The sequence below is a fragment of the Hyperolius riggenbachi genome, chromosome 2 (assembly GCF_040937935.1).
Source record: "Hyperolius riggenbachi isolate aHypRig1 chromosome 2, aHypRig1.pri, whole genome shotgun sequence".
NCBI classification, from domain to species: Eukaryota; Metazoa; Chordata; class Amphibia; order Anura; family Hyperoliidae; genus Hyperolius; species Hyperolius riggenbachi.
This window is the reverse complement of record NC_090647.1, coordinates 47499373-47518783: the sequence shown is the minus strand read 5'-3', so window position 1 is coordinate 47518783 and position 19411 is coordinate 47499373. Positions and strand designations below refer to the sequence as shown.

The 19411-nt window shown below is 45.5% G+C and overlaps 1 protein-coding gene across 1 annotated transcript in view; it reads left to right on the top strand.

The window, feature by feature from the left end:
• Window positions 1-19411, top strand: part of EED (embryonic ectoderm development) — a 50363-nt gene that overhangs the window by 24318 nt on the left and 6634 nt on the right. Inside the window, exons 8-10 of the mRNA XM_068264813.1 lie at window positions 5352-5485; window positions 7051-7156; window positions 13037-13195. Of these exons, the coding sequence (XP_068120914.1) occupies window positions 5352-5485; window positions 7051-7156; window positions 13037-13195 (399 nt within the window). The remainder of the gene's footprint in view (window positions 1-5351; window positions 5486-7050; window positions 7157-13036; window positions 13196-19411) is intronic.

The window sequence follows — 19411 nt, the reverse complement described above, 5'->3', positions numbered from 1 at the left end:
TGGAACAGGCAGTAGTTGGGCAGTGGAAAGGGTTAGGACCTCTGGGGTATGTTGGAAATGCTTGCCTAATGTTTTTTCTCCAATAAGCATGTACAAGTGTGGTCTGTACTCTGATTCCTGTCTGCCCCACAAGTCATTGGAGCACTTGGCAGATGTGAGCACAGTTGTTACAATTACAAGTTGTTACAGTAGTCAGTCAGGTGATGCCATGGTTAGGATCTGTGTTAGGAAAAGGTTAGGACCTCTGGGGTATGTTGGAAAGGCTTGCCTAATGCACAGCCGATGCAAAGGCCAAAGTACCAATTCATAAACACAATGCAGTGGTGGAGGTGAGCTTGGCGGTAGTCTACTTTAGGGGACCCAGCAGGAAAATTCGGCTAACGTGATTGGGTGGATTGCAACACCTAGAACTGCTAGGTTTTTAAGAGGTTGTAGTAAACTACGCCCACACTATTTGGCGAATCATGCTGCTTTGTGCTGTGAAAGTGTACTGTGATTGGAGAACTGTCCATGTGAGGATTTCTGCTGGGTCCCCGAAGTAGACTAGTACCATGAGCTTTAGATATCATGGACATACTTATGCAAGAACAGACCACTGCGGTGGCTGGATAGTGAAGGGCTCTGCCTCTGACACGGGAGGCCAGGGTTCGAATCTCTGCTCCTCCTGTTCAGTAAGCCAGCACCTATTCAGTAGGAGACCTTGGGCAAGTCTCCCTAACACTGCTACTGCCTATTGAGCGTGTCCTGATGGCTGCAACTCTGGCACATTGAGTCCACCAGGAGAAAAGTGCGATATAAATGTTCTGTGTTTTTGTTTTGTTTAGTCTGTTTTGTTCAAATATTGGAATTCTGGTCTTTGGTGGCCATTTGATGGATGTGATTTGTGACTTCCTCCAAGTCCCTTGTAAACAGACTCCTATGGGAATGTGTAGTTTATCGGTTGACTCAGCGGGTCACTGTGAGGCAGAATTGCATTGTGAGAACACTCAAACCATAGCTGAAGACCAGGATGCCAGTAGCAGTCATACATGCATTCATGCGCTTCAGGGTGGATTTCTCCGTTAAAGGGAACCTAAACTGAGTAGGATATAGATTTTTCCTTTTAAAATGATACCAATTGCCTGACTCTCCTGCTAATCCTGTGTCTCTAATACTTTTAGCCATAGCCCTGAACAAGCATGCAGATCAGGTGCTCTGACTGAGGTCCGACTGGATTAGCTGCATGCTTCTTTCATGTGAGTAACTCAGCCACTATTGCAGCAAAGAGATCAGCAGGACTGCCAGGCAACTGGTATTGTTTAAATAGGAAACATCCATATCCCTCTGTTAAGGCTCCTTTTAAGCGGCTTTTCACTCTGTGATAGAGCCGTGGCTACTTCTCAGCCGCTTCATTCAAGCCTCATAATAGTTCTCTACCATTTTTTTTTTTTTTTTTAAATTAAAGTTCTCACAGGTTTTTGTAGTGGTGAGGGTTCCTGAACTCTGTATTATAGATCTGATTTCCACAGAGAAGTGTAATGTTGTTATAGCATGTACCCCTTTATAAATGCACTGACCAATTACTCCTTATTGTGAACATTGTGTCCCTGTTGACATACATGTATTAGTACGCAATCATTTTTGTATAATTCCTTGTTGCCTTTTAACTATAAATACTTACAGTGGTGTGAAAAACTATTTGCCCCCTTCCTGATTTCTTATTCTTTTGCATGTTTGTCACACTTAAATGTTTCTGCTCATCAAAAACCGTTAACTATTAGTCAAAGATAACATAATTGAACACAAAATGCAGTTTTAAATGATGGTTTTTATTAAATGAGAAAAAAACTCAAAACCTATATGGCCCTGTGTGAAAAAGAAATTGCCCCCTGAACCTAATAACTGGTTGGGCCACCCTTAGCAGCAATAACTGCAATCAAGCATTTGCGATAACTTGCAACAAGTCTTTTACAGCGCTCTGGAGGAATTTTGGCCTACTCATTTGCAGAATTGTTGTAATTCAGCTTTATTTGAGGGTTTTCTAGCATGAACCGCCACAACATCTCAATAGGATTCAGGTCAGGACTTTGACTAGGCCACTCCAAAGTCTTCATTTTGTTTTTCTTCAGCCATTCAGAGGTGGATTTGCTGGTGTGTTTTGGGTCATTGTCCTACTGCAGCACCCAAGATCGCTTCAGCTTGAGTTGACGAACAGATGGCCGGACATTCTCCTTCAGGATTTTTTGGTAGACAGTAGAATTCATGGTTCTATCTATCACAGCAAGCCTTCCAGGTCCTGAAGCAGCAAAACAACCCCAGACCATCACACTACCACCACCATATTTTACTGTTGGTATGATGTTCTTTTGCTGAAATGCTGTGTTACTTCTACGCCAGATGTAACCGGACACGCACCTTCCAAAAAGTTCAACTTTTGTCTCGTCTGTCCACAAGGTATTTTCCCAAAAGTCTTGGCAATCATTGAGATGCTTTTTAGCAAAGTTGAGACGAGCCTTAATGTTGTTTTTTCTTAAAAGTGGTTTGCGCCTTGGATATCTGCTATGCAGGCCGTTTTTGCCCAGTCTCTTTCTTATGGTGGAGTCGTGAACACTGACCTTAATTGAGGCAAGTGAGGCCTGCAGTTCTTTAGATGTTGTCCTGGGGTCTTTTGTGACCTCTCGGATGAGTTTTCTCTGCGCTCTTGGGGTAATTTTGGTCGGCCGGCCACTCCTGGGAAGGTTCATTACTGTTCTATGTTTTTGCCATTTGTGGATAATGGCTCTCACTGTGGTACGCTGGAGTCCCAAAGCTTTAGAAATTGCTTTATAACCTTTACCAGACTGATAGATCTCAATTACTTTTGTTCTCATTTGTTCCTGAATTTCTTTGGATCTTGGCATGATGTCTAGCTTTTGAGGTGCTTTTGGTCTACTTCTCTGTGTCAGATAGTAACAGGTGTGGCAGTAATCAGGCCTGGGGGTGACTACAGAAATTGAACTCAGGTGTGATAAACCACAGTTAAGTTATTTTTTAACAAGAAGGGGCAATCAAGTTTTCACACAGGGCCATGTAGATTTGGAGTTTTGTTTCTCACTAAATAATAAAAACCATCATTTAAAACTGCATTTTGGGTTCAATTATGTTATCTTTGACTAATAGTTAACGGTTTTTGATGAGCAGAAACATTTAAGTGTGACAAACATGCAAAAGAATAAGAAACCAGGAAGGGGGCAAATAGTTTTTCACACCACTGTAAAGCACACTTGAAGCACCATGATATAAACATGGGTAAACGTGGTACTAGTGCTACTAACAAATTGTCTGGTAAAATGTTTCAAAGCATTGTCTAAAATAGATGTGAATTGCACTAAAAGCTCATAAGTAGTTTCAAATTCTCAAGTTTTGGGGCCCAATGCTAAATCTTGCCTTTGCTGCCCATCATCCTTTGGCATCAGTATGTGCCCCCAGATATCTGATTGTGTGTTTATATCCAGCGCCATTGCACTCTCCAGCTGCTGAATTAGAAATGGACAGCCTTTCTATTCATTTCAGTGTACTCTATCATCTTTCTGATGGATAATAGAGCCAGAGAAATAGTACGGGATGTACAAAATCAAAGAACTGGGCCCCACTTACCCCTTAGGTGTAGGCCAGGAAATAGCTTGTATTTGCACTCCTTAGAGTACTCTTTTAAAAATGTTAAATTGTAAAATGCAAAGCTCTGTCTCAGAGCTGCACAGATCGATGGGTCTCTGCTGCAGGAGCTCACCTGCCACCCATAAACCCAACCACCCTGGCGTTCTGATTAAATCGCCAGGGTGGCTGCGGGAGGGTTTTTTTTAAATAAAAAAAAAACTATTTCATGCAGCCAACTGAAAGTTGGCTGCATGAAAGCCCACTAGAGGGCGCTCCGGAGGCGATCTTCCGATCGCCTCCGGCGCCCAGAATAAACAAGGAAGGCCGCAATGAGCGGCCTTCCTTGTTTTGCTTATATCGTCGCCATAGCGACGAGCGGAGTGACGTCATCGACGTCAGCCGACGTCCTGACGTCAGCCGCCTCCGATCCAGCCCTTAGCGCTGGCCGGAACTTTTTGTTCCGGCTACGCTGGGCTCAGGCGGCTGGGGGGACCCTCTTTCGCCGCTGCTCGCGGCGGATCGCCGCAGAGCGGCGGCGATCAGGCAGCACACGCGGCTGGCAAAGTGCCGGCTGCGTGTGCTGCTTTTTATTTGACAAAAATCGGCCCAGCAGGGCCTGAGCGGCAGCCTCTGGCGGTGTTGGACGAGCTGAGCTCGTCCAGACCGCTCAGCAGGTTAAAGTTCTGAGAGTCCCTATATCTCTGGTGAGATTGCAGTTTGTCGCGCAACAGACAGCGATCTTGCCATAGAGCGAGACCACCACCCGGAGGACAGGAGGAAGAAATGCAGGGCTGGATTCTGGGGAGGTGAGTTTAATGCAGGGGCTGCTAGAGAATGTCTCTGGGTTAGGATTTTTTTTTGGGGGTGGGAGGGATATTAGGGTGTAAAAGCTCAAAACAATTGCTCTGCTTTTAGACTCTTAAAATAATCAAACCAGCAAGGTGGTTAAAACACCCCAAGTACTTCCTGTTGCAGAAGATGTGTAATGTCCCAGCTACTTAACTCATACTTAAAGTGGGATAAAACTCTGAAATAACATTCAGTATCATTGTGTTTTTTCCTACTTTTAATTATGCTTACAGTTATCCTATTTGCTTTTGTGCACAAGTAATCTTGTCTGTCTACAAATTCACAAAGTACAAGTTATCTGCTCTGAATGCTGCTAATGCATAGCTGCTGTATTTATATATTAAAATCTATCTAGTGATCACTTCTCAGTAGCACACATGCTAGTAGCAGATAGACATCAGTTTCTGCACTTTGCTAATGTTTACTGAAGGTATCTAAACAAAAGATATCACCACATCTGATGCTGCCAGAAGCTGACCACTGAAGCAAGGAGCTTTTTACTGAATAAGAGCTGTGTTAAATTGTTTGTTTGCTGTTCTGCTACAAATTTTGTGGCACTAGATTTTATGCTGTAAATCTATTAGAGCAAAGAGGAAATGCTGAATTTCATACCACCATTAAAAGTAAGTTGACATAGGATAGGAAATGAGCTGCTACACAGTAAATCAGCTCTGCAGCCGAGTGCCTGCACTGATCTAGATTAACATTTGTAATATTGAACCAGACACCCTCTCCCCTTTCCCCAGCAAGCATGCTGAGCCCTGTGTTTCCACAGGACAGATGTACTCCTGATAATATAACTGCTCCTGGTTTATATAGGGACAGGTTTGTGTAGAGCTGCTCATAGCATACATTAATATATCTCGCCCTGTATGTGTGATGTACAGGACTACGACCTGCTGGGAGAGAAGATTATGTCGTGTGGAATGGACCATTCACTGAAACTGTGGCGACTGAACTCCAAAAGAATGCAAGTAGCAATCAGAGATTCCTACGAATACAATCCCAATAAAACAAATAGGTGAGCTGTCTTTCCTGCAAGGACTGTGTGCAGTTTTAATTTTTGTACCCCATTCTTGTGTATCCTATGAGGTCTTTTTATTTCATTTGGACTTTTAGGGCCCGTTCACACTGCACGCGTTTCCATATGCGTTTTGGAAACACGTGCGGGGTGGCCGACACGCAGGACATCAGACATTGCATAGAGTGCAATGTCTGATGTTCACACAGCATGCGTTCCGGACCTGTGCGGTCCGGGAACGCATGCTGCACGCAGATTTTACAAAAACGCGCAGCTGTCCCATTCACTTTTCAGTGATGGGATCAGCCACGCAACGCATACGAACGCGGATGGCGTGCGTTCGTACGCGTTGCGGTCCGCATGCGCTGCGGTCCGCACTTTGTAGTCTGAACGGGCCCTTATTGCTTGGCTTCCCCCCAATTTCATATCTCATGGTTCTGCCCAAAATATGGAAGATACATTTTCCTGAAGCATTGGGTTGATTTCAAAGTGCCTGTGCGCTTATACTTAATAAAATTCTGCATTTGTTACATTTTCTCTGTGCTATACACTGTAGACTGTAAAGAAATATTAACCACTTCACCCCAAAGAGGTTTTTACCCTAACGGACGAGCACCTCTCATTGCTCATACCTTTCATTTGCCAATATCTTAATCACTACTAATCACAATGAAATGATCTATATCTTGTTTTTTTTCACCACCAATTGGGCTTTTTGGGGCTGATATTTGTTTTCAGTAATTACTTTTTCTATGCATTTTAAAGGAAAAAACAGGAAAAAATGAAAAAAAACTTTCTCCGATTTCATCCCCTATAGTTTTAATATAAACACTGCTACTGTACATAAAACCCACACATTTTTATCTGTCTATTTGTCCTGGTTATCACAAATTTTAATTATGTCCCTAGTACTAAGTATGGTGACAATATAGTATTTGGAAATAAAGGTGTATTTTTTCTTTGGTGGGTTTTTTTCACTATTTTCACATGCACGAGAATGCACATGCACACACGGGAGCGCGCACGCGCACAGCGGCAGCTGAACTGTCTGACTTATAAAACGCCCGGGAGCCATTAAGAGGCTCTAGCAGGCTTGTCATTAAGTGGTTAAAGAGATGTTTTTGCAAAGAGGCAGACTGGCACTGTCATGCCATTAGTTTATTGCTTTCATCAACAGTACAGACATCAAGCTGCGAGGGTGCATGTCTCTGTTTTCCTTCTGTCCTGTGCAAGCTGCTGCTACACTCTCTGTATATTAAAGAGAATCTGTGCAAAAAAAAAAAAATCTCCCTCTGGGAGATACTTACCTTGGGAGGGTGGCTCCGAGTTACTGCATTCAGCAAGTAAGAGTAACCCCGGGCCACACTCGGGAATACCGCTGAAGAGGATAAGCTATTTACACACACTAAAAATTGTCCTTTACTGTGACATCCTTGTGTGAAGGTTAGTGGTACTTCTGTAAACATTAAATACTGGAGTTTGGGTTCGTGCTCAGTCATATTATTGAAAACATTAGCAGAGACATGCTTGCAATTTATCTCCAGAACTGTCCTTCATTTCTACAGGCCGTTCATTTCACAGAAGATCCACTTCCCTGACTTCTCAACGCGAGACATTCACAGAAATTATGTGGACTGTGTCAGGTGGCTCGGAGACTTAATACTGTCAAAGGTAAGCTCTAATTTTTTGGGCAGTTTAAAGGGTCTTATGGAAGTTTAAAGGGATACTGTAGGGGGGTCGGGAGAAAATGAGTTGAAGTTACCCGGGGCTTCTAATGGTCCCCCGCAGACATCCTGTGCCCACACAGCCACTCACCGATGCTCCGGCCCCGCCTCTGGTTCACTTCTGGAATTTCGGACTTTAAAGTCTGAAAACCACTGCGCCTGCGTTGCCATGTCTTTAATCCCGCTGATGTCACCAGGAGCGTACTGCACAGGCACAGACCATACTGGGCCTGCGCAATATGCTCCTGGTGACATCAGCGGGATCAAGGACACGGCAACGCAGGCGCAGAAATTTTCAGACTTTAAAGTCTGAAATTCCAGAAGTGAACCGGAGGCGGGGCCGGAGCATCGGTGAGTGGCTGCACGGGCACAGGATGTCTGCGGGGGACCATTAGAAGCCCCGGGTAAGTTCAACTCCTTTTCCCCTGACCCCCCCTACAGTATTCCTTTAACCACTTAAGCCCGAAGGGTTGACATTTTTTTACATCCGAGCAACTTTCACCCCCCATTCATTTGCCAATAACTTTATCACTACTCATCACAATGAATTGATCTATATCTTGTTTTTTCCGCCACCAATTAGGCTTTCTGTGGGTGGTATATTTTGCTAAGAGCCACTTTACTGTAAATGCATTTTAACAGGAAGAATAAGAAAAAAATGGAAAAAATTTATTTCTCAGTTTTCAGCCATTATAGTTTTAAAATAATACATGCCTCCATAATTAAAACTCACGTATTGTATTTGCCCATATGCCCCGGGTATTTCACCGTTAAAATTATGTCCCTATCACAATGTATGGCGACAATATTTTATTTGGAAATAAAGGTGCATTTTTTCCGTTTTGCGTCCATCACTGTTTAGAAGCCCATAATTTATTAAATCATATTGATATACTCCTTTGACATGAATATTTAAAAAGTTCAGACCCTTAGGTAACTATTTGTTTTTTGTTTTTTTTATTATTGTAATTTTTTTTTTTTTTTTTATTTAAACTTGTATGTGGGTATTTTTTGGTGTGGGAGGTAAACAGGAATTTTTTTTAATATATTTATAGGTTTATTCTTAAAACTTTTTTTTTTTTGGGTGTAATTTGCTATTTGGCCACAAGATGGCCAGAATCAAAAAGTCCTGGGAGCGATCGATCTCGCTCCCAGGCAGAAGAAAGGAGACCAGAGCTCAGAAAAGCCGCAGCGTCTGAAGAGACGCTGTCGGCTTTTCTCCGGGGGGGTCCGATCAGCGAAAGGGATTTATAATCCCTTTCACTGATCGGTGGGCTAGCGGCCAGCAGCGGGGGCGCGCACGGGGGGCCCGCGGGCGCGTGCGCAGCCCAACTGGATGAGAAACCTCGTCCAGTTGGGCTTAAGTGTTTAAGGGATCTAATGGGAGTTTAAGGGGTCTAATGGGAGTTTAAGGGGTCTAATGGGAGTTTAAGGGGTCTAATGGGAGTTTAAGGGGTCTAATGGGAGTTTAAAGGGGTTCTTTTGATAGTAAAAAGAAAAAACAGACACTTACCTGGGGCTTCTAACGGACCCCTGTAGCTGTCATGTCCCACGCCATCCTCCTCCGATCACCCGTTCGGCGGCGTCGGTCTGATTATTCCTGTAGTGAGACTGAGGGGGCATGGCCACGAGTGTGCTCGCTTCTGCAGGAGCTCACGGCGCATTACGAGAAAACCTCATACCGCATCTGCGCAGTAATCTCCCGGAGACGTGAGCTGGAGTGCGCACTGTTCGTCTCGTTAGGTGAATAATTGACTGGTGCCGGCCGTGGGGAACGGAGGATCGTAGGAGGACAGCGCGGGACATGACAGCTGTAGGGGGATGATAGAAGCCCCATGTAAGTGTCTGTTTTTCTTTTTTTGTTTCTACTATCCACAGAACCCCTTCAAAAAGCCCAATCTACACGATACGATTCTTTGTACGATTCGATTACGATTCTATTTACGATCCAATTAAATCCAGCATGTCCGGTCAGGATTCGATTCAATGCAATTCGATTTGCTATTGTTTTGCAATGGAAAATCAAATTGAATTGAATCGAATCCCGATCGGACATGTCGGATTTAATCGGATCGTACAAAAAATCGTGTCGTGTAGATTGGGCTTTAGGGGTTCTTATAGGATTTTGAGTGAGTGATGGGCAAGCCTAAATTCTAATGTAGGACTTTCAAGGAAATCTAGCGGGAAGTGATGGTAGGCAGTGTTTCACCTCCGTAGCCTGCCATATTATTATTTTTTACAATATTTATAAACTATTTAGTCAGTATTTGGCCATTGAGAAACCTTTCCTCTCCCTGATTTACATTTTGAAATCTATCACAGGTGGTGACCTCTTAATCCTTTCAGGTGTGGCTCCGTGGAATGTTTGTTTCTGCTCTGGGAGGACCACATTGGCATTCACACTTTTTAACGGTTTTTGGTAGAGGAGCTCACAGTCAGCTATAGAAGACTTAAAGGGAATCTGAACTGAGAAAAATTATTTAAAATAAACACACGAGGTAACTTGAAATGAACATTACATAGTTACCTTGACATCAGTTCCTCTCAGAAGCTCACCAGTTTCTTCTGATAATAATCCCTTCCAGTTCTGACATTTTGTCAGAATTGAAATATATCAGTTGCTGTCAGTCACATATCAGTTGCTGTCAGTTATAGCTGAGAGGACAACTGATGTGCCATGTATCCCAATGGCTCAAGTGGGCGATATTACAGTTTAACAGTGTGCTGACCAGGAAGCTGTTAGGGGGTAATGGCCATTTTCAAAATGGAGGACAGGGAATTCCCTTGATAACAGTGGACAAACAGGCCTCAGGAGAGGACAAAGGGATTGAGGAGTAGACTACACGGGAGGTAAGTATGACTTGTGTATGTTTATTTTGACTTAATTTTCAGTTCAGGTTTTCTTTTAAAGGGAAGGTTCAGGGAGGGTAGGAAAAAAATAAAAATCAAATTCCACTTACCCGGGGCTTCCTCCAGCCCGTGGCAGGCAGGAGGTGCCCTCGCCGCCGCTCCGCATGCTCCCGGTGGTCTCCGGTGGCCGACCCGACCTGGCCAGGCCGGCTGCCAGGTTGGGCTCTTCTGCGCTCCAAGGCCCGGAACTTCTGCGTCCCACGCCGGCGCTCTGACGTCATCGGACGTCCTCCGGGCTCTACTGCGCAGGCGCAGTACTTCTGCGCCTGCGCAGTAGAGCCCGGAGGACGTCCGATGGCGTCAGAGCGCCGGCGTGGGACGCAGAAGTTCCGGGCCTTGGAGCGCAGAAGAGCCCGACCTGGCAGCCGGCCTGGTCGGGTCGGCCACCGGAGACCACCGGGAGCCTGCGGAGCGGCGGCGAGGGCACCTCCTGCCTGCCACGGGCTGGAGGAAGCCCCGGGTAAGTGGAATTTGATTTTTATTTTTTACCCACCCTCCCTGAACCTTTCCTTTAAAGCAAATCTGAAGCCAAAATAAACTTGATAATGAATTGCATTTCTCCTACAGATCATTATAGAGCAGTGGTGGCAAACCTTTTCGAGACAGAATTGCCCAAACTTCAACTCAAGCCTCTTGTCTCTCGTAAAGTGCCAACACGCCAATTTTAACAAAATGACCCCCCCCCTCCTCAGAACATAAGAGATTACAAATACCAGGCCCTCAGACCTACAGTGTCCAGATTTTTCTGGGTTCAACCTTGGACAGGGGAGGGGGGGTGTTAGCGGCGCACGTAGCTAAAAAAAAATGGGTGTGGCCATGACATTGTATGGGCGGAGCTGACGTAATGATGTAACAGCGAGGCATAGGAAAGCAGTGTTTCCGCCATGAGGATTCGCAACATGGGTGTGCAGGAACTGTGTGATGCTATTTATTAGTATACCCGCCGTAACCCCAAAGCAGCAAATATAGCCAACTATGACCATTAAATAATAAATGCAGCAACAGTTACCTCAGACACCAGAAAATAAACGCAATGTGTGCAACATTTCAGCAGAAAACACAATGTTGGCAACATTTCACCAGAAAATAATGCAGTGGGCAACATTTCACCAGAAAATAATGCAGTGGGCAACATTTTACCAGAAAATAATGCAGTGGGCAACATTTTACCAGAAAATAATGCAGTGGGCAACATTTCACCAGAAAATAATGCAGTGGGCAACATTTCACCAGAAAATAATGCAGTGGGCAACATTTCACCAGAAAATAATGCAGTGGGCAACATTTCACCAGAAAATAATGCAGTGGGCAACATTTCACCAGAAAATAATGCAGTGGGCAACATTTCACCAGAAAATCATGCAGTGGGCAACATTTCACCAGAAAATCATGCAGTGGGCAACATTTCACCAGAAAATCATGCAGTGGGCAACATTTCACCAGAAAATCATGCAGTGGGCAACATTTCACCAGAAAATCATGCAGTGGGCAACATTTCACCAGAAAATCATGCAGTGGGCAACATTTCACCAGAAAATCACGCAGTGGGCAACATTTCACCAGAAAATCACGCAGTGGGCAACATTTCACCAGAAAATCACGCAGTGGGCAACATTTCACCAGAAAATCACGCAGTGGGCAACATTTCACCAGAAAATCACGCAGTGGGCAACATTTCACCAGAAAATAACGCAGTGGGCAACATTTCACCAGAAAATAACGCAGTGGGCAACATTTCACCAGAAAATAACGCAGTGGGCAACATTTCACCTGCAAAAAAGGAATTTACTCACTTGACAGAAGTCTCCTCTCCCGGCCGGCCTCTGGAGCGCAGCTCCCCTGGAGATATTGCTCCTGCATATCTCCCGTGCTGAATGCAATAGCAGGGCTACGGGAAGATGGCGTCCGAAACCCTGTACTGAAGATAATTAGTCTCCAGTACAGGGCTTCGGACGCCATCTTACCGTAGCCCTGCTCTGCCTACCGGAAGACTATGGAGGCTGGAGCGGGTCTGCTGGCTATGAACTGGCGCGGCGTCTACAGTTCATGCAATGGACAGGACATAACGCAGCAGCAATGGCGTGCCAGCAGATTCGGCTATGCGTGCCGGGTCTGGCACGCGTGCCATAGGTTCGCCATCGCTATTATAGAGCATTAGTAGCAAAGAAAAGTCTCATATTTTTGTCAGGTATATAGCTTTACTTATAATTTTGCATCTGACTGTTACAGTTGCAGTTTACAATCCACACTCTGTATTTTAAGGTGTATAAGCAGAAGTAATGACCATTTAAACTTTCCTGCAGTAAAATCTTAGATCAAGGTGTCTCTCACTGTTTCTTGGCTGTTTAAACTCTTCAGAAAACAGGACTGAGTTAGATCAAGTCATTGACTAGCTTATAAAAGGTCTTTTGCATAGATAACCCAAGGTTTGTTTCACACTTCCTGTACTGGAAAGCAATACGACATAATTCTCTGCAACTAATGTTCTATTTATTATCTGTATTAGACATACAATTTATTATCGCCTAAGTTCAGGCAGAAAACCATATGCAGTGTTGTTCCCAGAATTTTTTTTCTAGCTGGGTGGCATGAAAAAGTAGCCGGGTGGGGTGCGAGGGAGAAGGAATGCAGGGTCGGTGCAACTCTGCTTACAGCATAAGAGGAGGAGGATGATGAGAGCTGATGACAGCCGGGCGGAGCATCCGGCTAAAAGAACCTGGAAGAACACTGCATATGTGCCTGTGGATTTTATAGTATAGAGTCGATATAAGCACAGCTTTAAGAATGTGCATTTATAACTCCTATAATTCATCATGAGTGACGTGTATTATTTATGAATGGTGTAATAGTAAAACAGATGTGTTGTGTGACTGGAGTGACAGAGAAGTTGTATAGTCATCTCCTTCTTGTATTGCAGTCATGTGAAAATGCCATTGTCTGCTGGAAACCAGGCAAAATGGAGGACGACATTGACAAGATAAAGGCCAATGAGTCCAATGTCACCATACTGGGGAGGTTTGAGTACAGCCAGTGTGATATCTGGTATATGAGATTCTCCATGGACTTCTGGCAAAAGGTAAGACTTTACAGAATAACTCTACTGTGTGTGACGTATGTATATACTGTGTTCTCCCCAGAAATTATTTTCAGCCGGGTGGTGCAAGATGGGAGAATGCAGGGCCGGGGCTTCTGTGCTAAACTCTGCTCACAGCATAGGAGGTGAGCCGATGAGAGCCGGGGGGGGTCATCAAAACTAGCCGGGTGGAGCACCCGGCTAAAAGAGCCTGGGGAGAGCACAGTGTATAAACATATATACATAAATATATACAGAGTGGCCCAAACATTAGACACCTCTAATTTTGAAAGTAAACCAGTCCAATAGTGACATAACAATGCAGAGTTGCTTATATAACACTTTGGTTATCACGCAAATTAATGTAAAAATGGGTAGGATTGAAGTGAACCAGAGACTAAGCACCCTCATGTATTTTACCATATAGATCAGTGGGGACATTGGAGAAAACACCTACCCTGCTCTCTGTTTCATCCTTCACTGCTCAGCCTGCTTGTTATTAGCCTTGATAAAATCTCAGACTGAGCATTCAGTCTGGCTTAGCTCAGGAATCATAGCAGAGTCTGTGTTCTCTGGTGTCTTTTCAAGCCCAAGCCTGCCCCCTCTGGCTCTGGTGTAATGACTCGGCTATGATGATTCCTGAGCAAATCCAGACTGAATGCTCAGTCTTGGATTTTATCAGGGCTGATAAGCAAGCTGAGCAGTAAAGGATGAAACGGAGAGCAGGGTAGGTGTTTTCTCTAATGTTCCCACTGATATACAGGATCTTCTCAAAAAATTTGCATATTGTGATAAAGTTCATTATTTTCTGTAATGTACTGATTAACATTAGACTTTCATATATTTTATATTCAAATATACACAGCTGAAGTAATTCAAGCCTTTGTTTTAATATTGATGATTTTGGCATACAGCTCATGAAAACTCAAAATTCCTATCTCAAAAAATTTGTAAAGAAAGGAGAGGAGCGCTCTGAGTTTTCCAACAATGTAATTCAAATAACACTAGGAAAGGTCTCACCTAGTATTGGTGTGGCTGGTACTCCGTACTCAGCCGTGGTTCGCATACGTCCCTCTTAGGCAGCCGGGGACCGCGCTCTCCGTGGCAGGTGGAGCGGAAGAGAAACGGAGATGACGTCACTGGTTCCAAGCCTCCTTGCGCCGGTTACTATGGGAGCAAGGACGTTTGCTCAAACACACGCTAGGAAGCGTGGTGAGCGGCGTCCAATTCTCCAAGGGGTGGGGGTAAAACAGGGAGTACGGCGGCCACAGATAGCAATCTGGCACAGTACAATAGGGGATTATAAAAATAGGAATTGTTTATTAAAATGACATCTCAAAAAATTAGCATATTTCATCCGACCAATAAAAAAAAGTGTTTTTAAAACTAAAAAAGGTCAACCTTCAAATAATTGTTCCGTTATGCACTCAATACTTGGTCGGGAATCCTTTTGCAGAAATGACTTCTTCAATGCGGCGTGACATCGAGGCAATCAGCCTGTGGCTGAAATCTTCATCTCCATAAAGCTTTTCAGCAGATAGAAGCATGAACCCACTTTTGAACCAGAAACAGCGGCAGAAGCGCCTGACCTGGGCTACAGAGAAGCAGTACTGGACTGTTGCTCAGTGGTCCAAAGTACTTTTTTCGGATGAAAGCAACTTTTACATGCCATTCGGAAATCAAGGTGCCAGTCTGGAGGAAGACTGGGTAGAAGGAAATGCCAAAATGCCTGAAGTCAAGTTAGTGATGGTCTGGGGTGCCATGTCAGCTGCTGGTGTTGGTCCACTGTGTTTTATCAAGGGCAGGGTCAATGCAGCTAGCTATCAGGAGATTTTGGAGCACTTCATGCTTCCATCTGCTGAAAAGCTTTATGGAGATGATTTCATTTTTCAGCCCGACCTGGCACCTGCTCACAGTGCCAAAACCACTGGTAAATGGTTTACTGACCATGGCATTACTGTGCTCAATTGGCCTGCCAACTCTCCTGACCTGAACCCCATAGAGAATCTGTGGGATATTGTGAAGAGAAAGTTGAGAAACGCAAGACCCAACACTCTGAATGAGCTTAAGGCCGCAATCGAAGCATCCTGGGCCTCCATAACACCTGAGCAGTGCCACAGGCTGATTGCCTCCATGCCACGCCGCATTGAAGCAGTCATTTCTGCAAAAGGATTCCCGACCAAGTATTGAGTGCATAACTGTACATAATTATTTGAAGGTTGACCTTTTTTTTGTTTTAAAGACACTTTTCTTTTATAGGTCGGATGAAATATGCTAATTTTTTGAGATAGGAATTTTGAGTTTTCATGAGCTGTATGCCAAAATCATCAATATTAAAACAATAAAAGGCTTGAACTACTTCAGTTGTAGTGTAATGAATCTAAAATATATGAAAGTCTAGTGTTTATCAGTACATTACAGAAAATAATGAACTTTATCACAATATGCTAATTTTTTGAGAAGATCCTGTATATGGTAAAATAGGGTGCTTTGTCTCTGGTTCACTTTAAAGATTTAAAGTAAACCTGAGATGAAATAAATTCATACCTACCTGGGGTTTTCTGCAGCCCCCTTTGGCCTGATCGATCCCTCGCCGCTGTCCTTCGCCTCCTGGATGCTCCGCTATGACTCACAGTAACTTCGTGAGTTGGGGCTAACTGTGCATGTATGGGTGCATCCTGTGCAGAATGCTCCCGGCCGAGAGCGCAATGTGGGATGGCCCCACTGTCTGCGGCAACTGGCCGAAGTTACCGGGATCCAGGAAGTGGAGAACGGCAGCGAGGGAGCGTTCAAGCTGGAGGTAAACCCAGGTATGCATTTTTTAATCTCAGTTGCACTTTAAATTACTTTGAACAAGGGATTATTGTTGGTGCAAAATGAGCTGTGCTAGCATTTCTGAAGCAACAGCAAGGATTTCCTCGCCCAGCAGTATCTTGGGTGTTTAGAGAGTCGCAGTTGAGAAAAAAAAATCTTCAAGTGACGAGGACTATTCTGGTCAAAAAAGCTGGTGAACAAGAGAGGTGAAAGGCGAGTAGCATGCTTAGTCTGCAGCAACAGAAGGGCAACAACACCATTACAGCCAAATTCAATGCAAGTGCATCACAATGCATATCCTAATGCACAAGACTGACTTTGAAAAGGATAGACTTTAGCAGCAGGAGACCATCAAGAGTGCCTTTGGTATCACAGAAAAATAGGAAGAGGCACCTGTTGTGGGCCCTTGCCACCGCGTTCGTTCAGTCTCAATTTGGTTTGAGGAACATCAGTCAGAGTTTAACCTGCTTCCATGGCCAGCTCAGTCTTCTGACCTCAGTGCTATAGAGCAGGGGTCCCCAACCACCGGGCCGTGGCCCACTGCCGGTCCGTGGGCAGTTGCCAGCTGGGCCGCGGCGGATCTGGCCTCTCACCCCCCTCCCCCCGCTCCTGTCACCTTATGAGCTGGCGGCCGCTTCCTGTCACTGATTCCCCGTAGCCGCTTTGAGGATTGCAGCATCTCCTATTACAGCAGCGCTTCCTGCGCAGCTGCTGTAAGGAGGGAAGAAAGCGGGGCAGCGGCTTCCTGTAGCGGCGATCGCCGTTACCATGGAAACCGGCGCTGTCTCGCTTTCTTCCCTCCTTACAGCAGCTGCGCAGGAAGCGCTGCTGTAGTAGGAGATGCTGCAATCCTCAAAGCGGCTACGGGGAATCAGTGACAGGAAGCGGCCGCCAGCTCATAAGGTGACAGGAGCGGGGGGAGGGGGGCTACACTGGGGCACTATACTAACTATCCTGGGGCACTATACTAGCTGCACATGGGGCACTATGCTAGCTATACTGGGGCACACTGGGCACTGTACTAGCTATCCTGGGGCACATGGGGCACTATACTAGCTATACTGGGGCACACTGGGCACTATACTAGCTATCCTGGGGCACATGGGGCACTATATTAGCTATCCTGGGGCACATGGGCACTATACTAGCTATCCTGGGGCACATGGGCACTATACTAGCTATCCTGGGGCACACTGGGCACTGTACTAGCTATCCTGGGGCACACTGGGCACTGTACTAGCTATCCTGGGGCACACTGGGCACTATACTAGCTATCCTGGGGCACTATACTAGCTATCCTGGGGCACTATACTACCTATCCTGGGGCACTATACTAGCTATCCTGGGGCACTATACTAGCTATCCTGGGGCACATGGGCACTATACTAGCTATACTGGGGCACACTGGGCACTGTACTAGCTATCCTGGGGCACATGGGGCACTATACTAGATATACTGGGGCACACTGGGCACTATACTAGCTATCCTGGGGCACACTGGGCACTATACTAGCTATCCTGGGGCACACTGGGCACTATACTAGCTATCCTGGGGCACACAGGGCACTATACTAGCTATTCTGGGGCACATGGGGCACTATATTAGCTATCATGGGGCACTATACTAGCTTTCATGGGGCACCATACTAGCTATACTGGGGCACACTGGGCACTATACTAACTATACTGGGGCACTATACTAGCTGCAGCGGGGTACCTAGACTCCCTATACTGGGGCAACTGTGCTTGCTGTGCCGCCGCGAATACCCAAGCCCCCCCCCCCCCCCCCCCCCCCCCCCGGGCCCCAGAGAAAGTTTTGGACGGTTACCGGTCCCCGGGCTGAAAAAGGTTGGGGACCCCTGCTATAGAGCATTTGTGGGACAAGGTCTAGAGATCTCTTCAAAGCTTGGAAATGCCACCGTCCAATCTGACCCAACTTAGATCTGCCATTGTGTCTGTATGGGCCAACGATCCTCAGCATCTTGTTGAGCCCATGCTAAGAAGAATATAGTCTGATCAGGTGGACTAACTCGTTATTAGCGGCTGTTTCTAATTTTTTGACCACACAGTGCATTTTCCCCCCTGATATTCATATGTGAATTATTTAGTTCACTTACTGCACACTCTTACCGCACCCTCATTAACATTCTTTATCAGAGATGCCGGCATCTTTACTGCTGGCAAGGTGAATCACTGAAATGACAGCGAAAACCACACGAGTACATTTTTATCAGTTGTAGACATTGGAGAAATGTGAGAGTGAGGCTCCTGAGCTTCCCTATTGGTGAGCAAAGCCACCCATTAGACCAGCTTTTCCCCCGCAGGTCTTTGGCAGTTTATCCAGTGATGTGTAACACTTGCCTGGCCCTTCTCATTGTGGAGTAGATAGGGGGAGGAATTTGTCAGCAAGAGAGAATCGGTATTTGAGTAGATGAGTGAAACAAGAGGAGTCTGCCTTGTAAAATGTGCTACCTCTTTGGTGTGCCCCATACACCCCCTGTATCATTTCGCCTTATGTATGTAGCCACGCCTCTACTGGGCATGCAGAAGCTTCAGCACTCTTCTTTTTGCTTACTCTGGCAGGCCAATATGTAAAGAGGCCAGGCTACTGCGGCCAAAGTGTGTTTGAATTACCCTCACTCCTAAAAGATATATTTGTGTGTGTAGACTATACACACACACACACACACCACACACGCCACACACACCACACACACCACACACACCACACACACCACACACACCACACACACCACACACACCACACACACCACACACACACCACACACACCACACACACCACACACACCACACACACCACACACACCACACACACCACACACACCACACACACCACACACACCACACACACCACACACACACCACACACACCACACACACCACACACACCACACACACCACACACACCACACACACCACACACACACCACACACACCACACACACACCACACACACCACACACACACCACACACACCACACACCACACACCACACACCACACACACCACACACCACACACCACACACCACACACACACACAGAGCAGACACAGGCTATACACTAGAACTGTCATTGAAGCTCTGTTTGTCAATTAAAGCAGACCTGAACTCAGAACATCCTCTCTACTCTGAAGGTTATTATGCTGCTGCTTATCTTTTTAAAGAAAAAAAATTCTTACACACCACACACACACACCACACACACACACCACACACACACACCACACACACACACCACACACACACACCACACACACCACACACACACACCACACACACACACACACACACACACACACACACACACACACAGCAGACACACACAGAGCAGACACAGGCTATACACTAGAACTGTCATTGAAGCTCTGTTTGTCAATTAAAGCA